Source organism: Artemia franciscana, chromosome 7, assembly GCF_032884065.1.
Source record: "Artemia franciscana chromosome 7, ASM3288406v1, whole genome shotgun sequence".
NCBI classification, from domain to species: domain Eukaryota; kingdom Metazoa; phylum Arthropoda; class Branchiopoda; order Anostraca; family Artemiidae; genus Artemia; species Artemia franciscana.
Window position 1 is genome coordinate 49,291,557 of NC_088869.1, and position 12,200 is coordinate 49,303,756.

At 35.2% G+C, this 12,200-nt stretch overlaps 1 protein-coding gene across 4 annotated transcripts in view; it reads left to right on the forward strand.

The window, feature by feature from the left end:
• The window catches only part of LOC136029408 (estrogen-related receptor gamma-like), a 180,060-nt gene that overhangs the window by 166,399 nt on the left and 1,461 nt on the right, over positions 1-12,200 (forward strand). For 3 of the 4 annotated variants that reach the window (XM_065707771.1, XM_065707774.1, XM_065707772.1), the window contains one exon: positions 2,569-2,741. In XM_065707771.1, coding sequence (XP_065563843.1) covers positions 2,569-2,741 — 173 coding nt within the window. Of the gene's footprint in view, positions 1-2,568; positions 2,742-10,633; positions 10,659-12,200 lie in introns of those variants that run through there. The other variant, XM_065707773.1, reaches the window with a different exon arrangement.

Sequence of the window (12,200 nt, forward strand, 5' to 3'; positions counted from 1 at the left end):
GAAAAAAACCCATCAACAACAAAAGTAAACACGCATCTGTGAATTACTTTCTTAGGAAAAAACGCAATATTTCATTTTTTTAGACAGGGACTTGAAACCTCTTCAATGAGGTTATCTGATAAGCTGAAGTCGACAATGCAACTGTCATCAAGATCACTCCTTTTTGGTTGTTTCCCCCTCTTTCAAATATCAAGCAATATTGTTCGGTAGGATTAGCACGAGTCACCCCTGTATTTACAGTTCGCTACCAGGAACTGCTTAATTTTGGTGCTCATTGAGCCTTGAGCATGATTATATCTGATATGGTGCGAAATCAAATGTTTCAAAGGCGGTACATTCGCAGAATTGCAAATGTTGAACTTATCAGGAAGTTTAATGGACTATTATTTTTTTTTTTTTACTTAATTGCATCCTGTATGAATTATTCGATTGAATCATGAATCTACGCTCAATATCGTGAAAATCCACTAGATTTAGGAAAAAATCACTAGTTGTAAAATGAAATTCACTATAAAATTACCAGGCAGAAAAAATTATTTAGCAACATGAAAAATCACCAGAAATAGTGATAAATCGCTATGGGTGGTAACCCTGGAGCCACCCCTTATTTACAGTTTGATACCAGGAACTGCTTAATTTTGGTGCTCATTGAGCCTAGACCATGATCAACCTGTAGATAGTTTACACTGGCGCATATTTTTAATAGACTAAATCAAGTTATCGATTAAAATGTAAATTCTATATTTCGATTGTAATTGAAATAGGACTCTGTTGCACAATCTCATGGGGCAAAATGTTTGTTTGAGTCATTTTTTAATACCAGGTCAATATAACATCTGCTCGTTTTCTCCCTAGTGTAGCACAAGGTGCTCATTGACGAGCAGCTTTAAAATATATATATATTTGCATATCTAGAATCATTTTACAACATATTTTGTTGTATAATGGTTTTTTTTTCCTTTTGTTTTTTTTTAGAGTTTTCGTTACTATTGATCAGTCTAACTATTCATTTGCAGTTTGTTACTAAGAACAGTTTGATCTAAGGCTTCCTTAAGTTTGAGGGATGCTACTGCTCCCTCCTCAACCCTCCGTTTTTACATTCAAATTAAATACTTATATAACGATTCTTCAAGAATGGTAATCATCCATGAAAAATACATCCTTCAATGTTTCAATTTTTCAATCCGTCATTTCGAAGGTTTTCAAGGCGAGATCTTCGAGCAAATTTTTATTTTCGCAGATGTCCCCACGGTTGGTGGTACTTGTGGCCAGGAGACGATGCTCCCCTTCGCATGGTTGCTCTTTGGGGCACAATCGCTTGTTTGCGGTACAAAACAGCTGAAAACGCCACTTTGGGGTGGCAGAAATCCCTTTTGCTTTTTAAAAAGAACACTGGATCTTTCAATTTTGGATTAAATAAGCTCTGTCTCAGTATTCTGGGACCATTTGTTCGAAATGGTAACTCCTGGAAAAAACAACAACAGATAAATACGCATCTGTGGATTCTCTACTTAGGAAAAAAATGCCGCATTTTATATTTTTTTTTCTTAGAAAGGGCTTGAAACCTCTGAAGTGGGGTTCTCTAAAAAGCTGAATTTCATAGTGCAACTTTCGTCATGATCAATCTTTTTTGGGTATTATCCACTTTTGCGAAAATCAAGCAAAACTTCTTTGTAGGACTAGCACGAGTCACCCTTGTATTTACAGTTTGCTACCAGGAACTGCTTAATTTTGGTGCTCATTGGGCCTCGAACATACTTAACATGTAGATAGTTTGTATCTGCATATATTTGTAATAGAGTCAATCAATTTATCGGTTAAAAATATGAATTTCATATTCCGGTTGTAATTGAAATAGGATTCCGGTGCACATATCTCATGTAGCAAAATGATTGTTTGAATCATTTTTTTTAATACCAGTTCAATGTAACATCTGCTCGTTTTCTTTCTATTGTAGCACTAGGAAAACTTTTTCGATTCATTACGTATTAATGCATAAACAGACTATTTCTAGAAATTGCTTCTTTTAATATCTGAATATTGTCATAGATAAAGAGATTGTATCTGTCACTATTGGTATAATTTAGCTTTGTTTTACATGGAAAAAAATTGAAGTTCAGATATACTTTTTTATGCTTTTATTTAACATAATAAACAAAAATATAAACTATTACAAATATAAACCACTACGCCAGGGAAAAAAATTAATTTTGCTAACACATAGCAATAGGTTACATAAATATTCCTAGAAACATCCTAAACTAATAAAAAGAGAAAAAAAAACAATTACCCTCTCCCACACATCTCCTGGGCTACAGCCACCATTGAAATACTACTCCAGCCATCCCCAAATCTTCCATACACTCATCCCTCCAGCCCTACAACCCATTCTCGACCCCCCCCCCCCAAAAAAAAAAGAATTACTAAATTCCCAAGAAATACTCTTTTAATATAATTTTAAACAGTGGGCACGAGCCTTCCTACATTCAGTAAGTGGAAATAAAATTAACAATGGTGTCCTCGACAAAGACATGGAATAGCTTCTCTCAACTGATATTTCTGCTTTAGATAGTGCAGCTTATGGATCGAATGGAACAAATTGGTTTGTCGAAAGAAGAATATTTTCATTTGAAGGCTATTGCTCTGATCAATTGCAATTGTATTGTTGAAGAGCCAGGAAGACTTCAAGATGTGAAAGATGCTTTGGTTCTTTCTTTATTTGACCTCGTCGCAGCAGTGAGGTATGTGTCTTCCGTGTGTGATTCTTTACTTTTTAGTATTTTCAATTTAGTATTTTTGTTTTAAATTCTACTTTAATCAAAACTGATAAGATTTTTTCGTGAGAGAGGGAGCACTCATTTGCCCTTTATTAATCAAAATAAGAATCTTTTATCAATATTTTCAATATTTGTTGTAGGTTGAGGGCTAAGATGTTTGCTTTTTGTTGGATTGCATTATCTTCAAACCTGTCCATCCGTGATGATGATCCACGGCTATTTATTTCTACACTAATTAGGGAGCGATAGCTTAAGTCATGCCCCCCTCTCTAATGTGCAAATATATAGCCCATATTTTTTCTAAAGTATTATATTTTCATTGTGTTTTGATATTTTTCATTCGGATTAACCAAACTTCAATTCTTTAGTTCATAATTTTCCAACCTGTCCACCCAAACTACACGTTGTCTCAAAGGCAACTACGAACCACTGTATACAAAAGAAACACTGTACTGAATGAAAGCACAGTAGCCACAGGACCGAGTGAAAAGCCACTTTTGGCTTTTCAAAAGTGACTTTTTAGTCACTTTTGCAGAGGCATTTTTACCTCGTAGGGTGTAGGGGAGACAGGCCATTTTTGGGACGAAAAAGGTATTACATTACATTACAATTAGATTAAAACACTTATTTTTAGTATTATTTTTTCCTAACACTAAATGGCGAGTTTCCTAGTCTTATTCCTTTATATCAATAATACTGGACTCGTAAGTGGCTGTGTGGAATGATGTTTAATTAATACTAGACGAAATAGACCGTTTTGTAGACTTTTTGTCTAGCAAGTCCACTTTTTGTGGGACAATATTTTTGATTTTACCCGACTGACTGACTGTATCTCAAACAGTAAGCTGTTCGAAAAATGCTGTTCATTCCCACTTTCTAGGGCTATAATGAGAAAAAGTCTGAAACGGCTAGAACACGTTCTGCGGATGAAGGATGACAGATTATCAAAGATTTTCCTTCTCGGCCAACCGTCTAGGGCCGAACGAAAAGCAGGTTGTCCTTGAATGGGGTATGAGGATGTCGTAAGAAAATGTTTAAGGGAAATTAGAACTTCATTAGAAGTGTAAAGAGATCTGAAAGGAGTATGCGCAGCTGTGTTGGCCTCAGGTGGCTGAGTGCTACTGTAAGTTGTTAGTAGTAATAGTCGTAGTAGTATTATCTCACTTCCCCTCTTGTTAAGTTTTCCTCTTCTTGGTCTGTGTTAAGATTTTTTTTCCACAAATGATAACAGTAGGCTATTTAAATGGAATTACAAAAAGCTTACGTTTCAGACATGTTTGTGCGTTTATGACGTGTTCTAACGTTACTTCATAGCAGGTAGGGGATACCGTCCAAAAAAGTTTCAGCGCAATTCATACATATTTTTTATGTCAAAATCCTTGAGTGAAAATGTGTTGTTTGTTCTAAAAAATTTAAAAACTTATTTTAGTCAAACCTTTATGTGAAATTTTGAAATCCGAAGTCACATCATTTTATTTTGTGTCTGATCGTGTTCTCTATCAAAATTTAAGAGTATGCCTCTAAAATGCACTTACGAACATTGTAGACTGGCACTCATATGTGACTCGAAGGCGGGGATCACTAAATTAAAAAAAGGATCCAAAAATAGCAATTAAATGGAGAATTCAAAAAGATATGGATAAAATCCTAGAATCAAAAGATCCGACGATCCTAGTCATACCCTAAATTGGATTTAACTTATTACTGACTTATGTCAGTAAGTTATATTAACTGACTTATGTCAGTAAGTTATATTAACTGTCTTAATCTGTTTTAATCATCGACCACAGTCTTGGGGAGAGACAAAATAGTTTTTCACCTAGGAATAGTGACTTTTTGGATAATTTTTAATGCTTTTCCAGAAAATAGCTGACTTTAGTGAAGACGAAAAATATAAACAGTTTGGACTGTAATGAAACAAAAATGTGTTTATAGTAACTTGGGTATTGGGAAGACCTAAGATAAGACGAATGAAGCAACCACCTTAGGTTTAATGCTTCGAAAATCATCTTCTTTCCTCTGATAAGTTAAACTTCACAGTCAAATTTGAATGAGCCAATTCCTTTACGTTAGGTATACACTATATCGCTAATATATTCTTTGGGGGAGTGTTTTAACTCAAAATGTTTATACGAGTACCAGACAGTGTGTTAACCATTGAGGGGAGCCGAGGAAAAAAGATACATCCTGAAATGTCAAAAATAATGAAGATGTACAGAAACCTTGTTCTGAGGGGAGCCGAGGAAAAGAGATACATCCTGAAATGTAAAAAATAATGAAGATGTACAGAAACCTTGTTTTGATTAATAATGACCTTTTGCCTTTTATAGTTAGTCTTTCTCATAGTTAGACATCCCTCTCGTATATTCTCAGGAATCGCTCAAAAATTGGAATTGTGACTACAGTCCTGGATCTGTTCTGCCACAATCTCTGCTTTAATGAACTTACTCTATCTTCGTAGAAATGATTTGAAATTTTTTTATTGATTTAATTGGGACTTATTCCTTTTTCATATGCGTTATCATTTCATTCTGAAATCTGTTTCGTAGGACAATTCTATCAAAGTTAATCTGAGATGTTAAGATGTAAGCACTTTTACGGTGTTTTTACAATTAATTTCTTCTGTAAAGTTGTTTATCGGTAACGGTAAGGGAAGTGCCAGCGACACTAAAAAGAGAGACAAGATAGATATGGGTGAAGGGAAAGTCGTAGCCGCTCTTTGCAGTAAAGTCTGTAAGAGCGCGTGGTGGAAAAGGAAATGATCCGTGGGAATTTAAAACAGAAGCGTTTATAGTTTGTTTTGAGGAGAATCTTGCATCACTATCTAAGTGTTAGGAACTGGAAGTCTTCAAAGAAGTCTTTAAAGCAAAGAAGCAATGAAATGAAGTGTTTGAGGTTTTTAAGTTAAGAAATAAGAAGTCTAAGTATCTAAAATGTAATAACTATTAGAAATATATAAATAAGTATTATTATTGCTATGCAATTTTTTAAATATTTCTATCACCACGAATCACCGGTCTGTTCAAGTAATCTTCGACTCTATATATTCATGTCTACAAATTTTATACTACAGTACTATGTGGAATGACGAGACTGCTCTCTTATAACATTTTTTTTTCTTTATTTTCCTTCCGCAAATGAGATAACTTTTCGTAATTAAGTAATAAGCCTTCTCTGTTAATTATTTTTTTCTTTTATCTCTCTCCAATGTCCAAAGATAAGATTATCTTTTGGAATCAATTAATAGACCTGATTTTTTTATTACTTTTCTTTTCGAAAACGAGGTAACCTTCTGCTATTAAGCAATTTACATTGGTGGTTCACTCAAAGTTTTTTCAAACAGTTCGTGGTAACGAACTGTAGTAATGGCTCAATAGTAACCGAAACTCTAAAAAATGGAGGTTTGATACCAATAGTTACATCAAAAGAATCGTATTTTAATGCTGATTCTAAATATATAAGTTTCATCAAGTTTAGTACCCATCAAAAGTTACGAGCCTGAGACAAATTTTCTTATTTTAGAAAATAGGAGGATCCATACGAAAATCCTACCGAAAATCGCACCATCACATTCAGCGTAGAAAACCCCACTGTAGAAGTTTCAAGCTCTTATCCACAAAAATGTGGATATTGGTATTTTTTGCCAGAAGACCGATCACGGGTGCGTGTTTATTTGGCTTTTTTTTCTTTTTCCCAGGGGTCATCGTATCGACCCAGTGGTCCTAGAATTTTGCAAGAGGGCTCATTCTAACGGTAATTAAAAGTTCTAGTGCCCTTTTTAATTGACCAAAAACTGGAGGGCACCTAGGCCCCCTCCCACGCTTATTTTTTCCCCAATGTCACCGGATCAAAATTCTGATATAGCCGTTTTATTCATCATAGTCGAAAAACCTAATAACTATGTCTTTGGGGACGACTTACTCCCCCATAGTCCCCGTGGGAGGGGCTACAAGCTACAAACTTTGACCAGTGTTTGCATATATTAATGATTATTTGGAAGTGTAAAGATGTGTTTAGGGGGATTTTTTCGTTTTTTTTTGGGGGGGGGGAGTTGAGGGGGGTTACGTGGGAGGATCTTTCCATAGAGAATTTGCTATGAGGGAAGAGAATTTCAATGAAGGGAGCGCAGAATTTTCTAGCATTATTTGAACAATGTAGACAATGAAAATATAAATATGAAAAGTTTTTTCAACTGAAAGTATGGAGCAGCGTTAAAACTTAATACGAACAGAAATTATTACGCATATGAGGGGCTCATCTCCTCGTAATACCTTGCTCTTTACACTAAAGTATTTTTAGTAATTTCAACTATTTATTCTACGGCCTTTGTGATTCAAGGGTCATTCTTAAGGAATTGGGGCAAAATTTAAGCTTTATTGTAAAGAGCGAGGCATTGACGAGGGAGTGGAACGCCCTCATATACGTAATAAAAACATACGAATATAGAAGTTAGTTACGCAAGTTAATTCGTAAGTTACGTATATTTTTTACTAATGAAAACGTTCGTAACAATTAAAAGTTTTAGTTGCATTTTTAAGTAATCAAAAAATTGGTGGGCAACTAGGCCTCCTACCCCGCTCCTTTTCTCTCAAAATCTTCCGATTAGAACTATGAGAAAGCCATAAAGCCTAAATTAAATAATATGCAAATTTCGTTTTAAATTATTTATGTGCGGAGAGCCAGTCAAAACATGCATTAATTCAAAAACATTCAGAAATTAAATAAAAAAAAGTTTTTATAACTGAAAGTAAGGAGCGACATTAAAACTTAAAACGAACAGAAATTACTCCGTATATGTAAGTGGCTTTTCCTCCTCTATGCCCCGCTCTTTACGCTGAAGTTTTTTACTGTTTTAAAAAGTAGAATTAAGAGAAAGAGTCAAACTTCAGCGTAAAGAGCGGGGTTTTGAGGAGGAAAAGTCCCTTGCATGTACGGAGTAATTTCTGTTCGTTTTAAGTTTTAATGTCGCTCCTTACTTTCAGTTATAAAAACTTGTTTTTTTTTTATTTATTATTGGTAAGGAACTTGAGACTCGGAACAAAGCTTTTGCGGAAGCCTCAAAACTGACGATGATATGTTTACCAGCTTCTTTTGTCTCTAGTGGAAATGAACAAGTTATGAAAATTATAGTTTGATATGAATCTAACTAAATATTTAGTTGAATGAGTGGTTAAGTTCCTTAACAATTATCTGGTTTTGCTGTTTATTGCAGCCTAAGGTTTGTACCTTTCGTATCCGATAATAAGTAAAGTATCTGGTGATCGAACACGGTGTCCCATGGTACCCAAACCCCTGTCTCGTAGTACCTGCCTAACTGTTACTCTGGGATAAAGGGCCTTCTAAAAAACTGATCATCACAGCCTTCAGTAAAGTTAGAAAAATCTGAATGAATCTCGGTGATAGACAAGTGATTCTACTATAGATTGATGTCTGAAGCAAGACAATTGGACCGTGATTTTCAAGGTGATGATTCCCGTGATTCTCCTTTCGAGGAGGAAAATGTATTTGTTTAAATCTAGAGAAAATACCAAAAAAGGTAGATTTCAATGAAAATACCAAGAAAAGGTATTTTTTTAAATGTAGGGGGCCAAAAATCTAGGAAGAAAGTCCCCCTTAATTGACGCTCCTTCTAATAAGTAGTGTCCAACAATGTGTGAAAATACCCTCTACCTCTCTCTCCCAGAACAAATTCATAATGCGACCCCACTGGAAATACATAGTAGTATGGAAAGTGAGTTTTTTCCTCAGTTCGGCTGCGATTTTCTCTCGATGTATTGATTTTCTGCTATTCATTTTCTAATTGTCTCGTTTCCGCAAGCGATAGACTTTAGGACGGAATTCAATTTTATAGAATGATTATGAGATTCTTTTTGAGAAGAGAAATGTGTTGTCGCTTAGGAAACAAAATTCTTGTTGCTAGTCTAAATTAGGTCAGAAAAGAAGAAATACTAGCACTTTTATTTGTTTCGAAGATGTTGAATGTAGTTTTAAGGAGAGTATTCATGTTAATTGATGCAAAGGAACGATTTGACAAGTGTTTAAACGTTTGAGGAACCATTTTTTCGATTAAGACATATCAACTTAAAACATTTGCTATGTAAAACCGAAAATCTTCAAATTTTCGTTTTTTTTACATATCATAAATTTTAAGCAGGGTATTTGACCTTATTCCTAGATATAAAAAGCCATACCACAGTCGGGGCCCATTTTCACTGGGATAAGAGCTGGATAGAAGTCAACCATTCACGTGAAACAGTGCTCTTGCGATGAATTCAGTCACGAAAAGTATGTTATGCTTCCATTCTCCTCTCGTCCATCTTTTGTGGAACATGGAGAAAAGTTTTAGTTCAACTCTGCCTTGACACCATAGTAGACCCGGAAGGAGAAATCCACTTTTTTTTTTACCGAATAGTTGTTTTTGCAAGGATATGAAGTAAATAAGAGGTCAACTGCCATCATCGTGAAAATGTGCGCTTAGAAACGAGTTTAAAGTCCTAATCAGACATTAACGAAAAAATATTATGGGAGCTGGTCCTCCTTCCACGGTACAAACCCCCTCCCCCGAAAAAAACTAATTAAAGATATTTTATTCCGAAGATCACGGGAGCTGACCCCTGGCCCTCTCCCCACGGCCCAGCCGACTCAAACACACACACACACAAAGAAAAACATGTTAGCGGTATTTTGCCAAAACAGACACCTCGTTTTTCCCGAAATATATCTGATAGGAATTTTGAGATGACCACTTGTTTTCGGAAAAACTCCGAAAAAGGCTCATTCGATTGGAAATTGAAAGGGCTAGTGCCATTTTTAATAGTCAAAAGTGATTGGACGGCAACAAGTCCCTACCTGCACACCCATCAATATCCAAAACACATCTAATAAAAATTTTGGAACAGCCATTTTGTTTTGCGTAGTTTAGAGGTCTGGAAATTATGTCATTGAGGATCACAACCCCCCTACAGCCCTCAGCGCAAAGGTTATAAATTATGCTCCGAGGGTATATGTGGTTTTTATGGAAAGGGTGGTCGTGTAAGTTCCGGAGGGGGCTCATTCGTATGGAAATCAAATGCTCTAGTGTCCTTGTTAATAGTCAAAGTGATCGGGGGCAGGTACCCTCCCCCTCCCCTCCTGCATATCGTATTCAGCAAATGCATCTAACATAAATTTTATGATAGGTATTTGTTCAGAGTCCGGGGGAAAGTTAATGGAGGGAAATCAGCCCCTCCGCTCCCCCAAGCCTATCATTCCCCAAAACACATCCGATCGAAATTTTAAGAGAGCTATTTTGCTCAGCATTGTTGAGAGGTCCAGTAATTATGTCTTTAGGGATGTCAACCTCCCCACAGTCCTCAGGAGAAGGACAGTTAAGTTAGGCAATCCATTCATTGTTTACACATAGTATATGTTATTGAGAACGGAATGCACGTTTGAACTTTACTTTCGAAGAAGACGAAGGGCTTTCAGGCAAGTTTCGTGCATACGAATTGCCAAAAGAGTGTAACACAGGAATAACTGAGTATATTAATTTTGGAAATTCAGAAAATGATAAGGGAGATGATCAAAAAGGCAATTCTTGAACGCTAACAATACTACTACCACACTACTCCGTTTACAGTATTGAGGGGAAACTTGAACTAAATCAAAAGACGGTACGATACGCGCATGCACATTGTCAAAAAAGGGTATCTTGAGAATTGATTTCTGTAATAAGTTGGAACTTTCAGAGAATCCTAAAAGGGGTAGATCTTCCACCAAAAGGCAATATGTGCACACTACTGCTAATGCTACTTTTACTGCTACATTTACTACTAATGCTACTACTACTACTAATTCTACTAGTACTTCTATTGCAGCTACTTGTAGGGCTAAGAGCACGGAGATCAAAATTTCAATGAGTATATGAACCTACAGGTTATCAAAAGGACATATCAGAAATTTCATAGAAACAGGTAATTGTATTAAGTTGAAACTTCTAGGACTTGGTGAGAGGGATGTTCTTCTCATTAAATGGCAATATGTTAATACTTCTGCTGCTAATAGTACTACCGCTATTCAATACTATTGCTAGTAATATCAATATCACCACTGTGACTACTATTGCAACCATGCCTAAGGGTATGAAGGTGAAATTTATATTCCACTAGTGTCTCCCTTTTTCTCTCTTTTATTATTAGCAAATGGTGCTGCACAGGCTCTTGCACTTATTTGCTTGATTCCTTCCCCTTTTTTTAGTTCTCCTTGTAATTTTATTTATTTTATATTTTGTTCTTTTTTGTGTTTATTCATTTGTTTTCGTCCCTCCTCCCTTTTTTGCGCAGTTTTATCTTTTTAACTCTTTTATTGATTTTATGTAGTTAAATTATCGACACTTTTTTGGTGTCCCTTTTAATTTATATATATCTATATCTCGTTCCTTATTGTATTTATTCGCTTACTTTGCCCCCCCCCAACCCCCTAATTTTTTAATGTCCATTTTAATTCATTTTCTGATTTGTATTTGTTTAAGTTTGGTTTGACCAGTTTTTATCTTTTTAATTGACTTTTTAGAGTTTAATTATTGATTCATAAATGATCGACCATTGCTTTTCGTTATTGCTTTTTGCATTTTTGCCAGTTTTAGTCAAAACATGTGACTTGTCGACTCCGTCCGAATTTTGCCCTTTATGTACTTGTGATAGAGATTTTTAGAAATAAATATCTTGATTTTTTTGAAAAGATGAAAAAGCAATATCTGTAGAACAACTTATATTATTAAGTTACACCTTTAAAGGTAAGTTGCGGGGATTTTGAACTAGTTAGTATGTAGTATGTGTATACTTTTAATACTACAACTACAGTTACTGTAACTAATGGCGATTAGGGTATTAAGGTGAATCTTTTAGGGAAAGCTTATGAATTTCAGTTAAACAAAAAAACTGGTATGCATGTACGTTTTCAAATGGGTATATAAGCAATATCATAGACAGCCCCACTCTATAATAGCTAGAAACATCATTGACAATTTTAAAGGAGCTAATTTGATTCAAAATTAAAAGTTTTAGCACCCTTTTTAAGAGTAAAAAGAGATTGTAAGGCAAGCAGCCCTTCTCTCATGCCTTTTCATTTTCCATGTTTTCCTAATGACGATAAGGGTATTGAGGTGAAAATTTTAGGGAAAGTTTAGGAGTTTCAGTTAAACGAAAAAACTGTATGTATGTACCTTTTCAAATGGGTATATAAGCAACATCATAGGCAGGACCACTCTATAATAGCTAGAAATATCATTTAAAACTTTAAATGAACTAATTTGATTCAAAATTAAAAGTTTTGGTGCCCTTTTAAGAGTAAAAAGAGGTTATAAGGCAAGCAGCCCTTTTCTTAAGCCCATTCATTTTCATTCATAGTAGAACGGTCCAGCAACTATATCTTTAGGGATGGTGG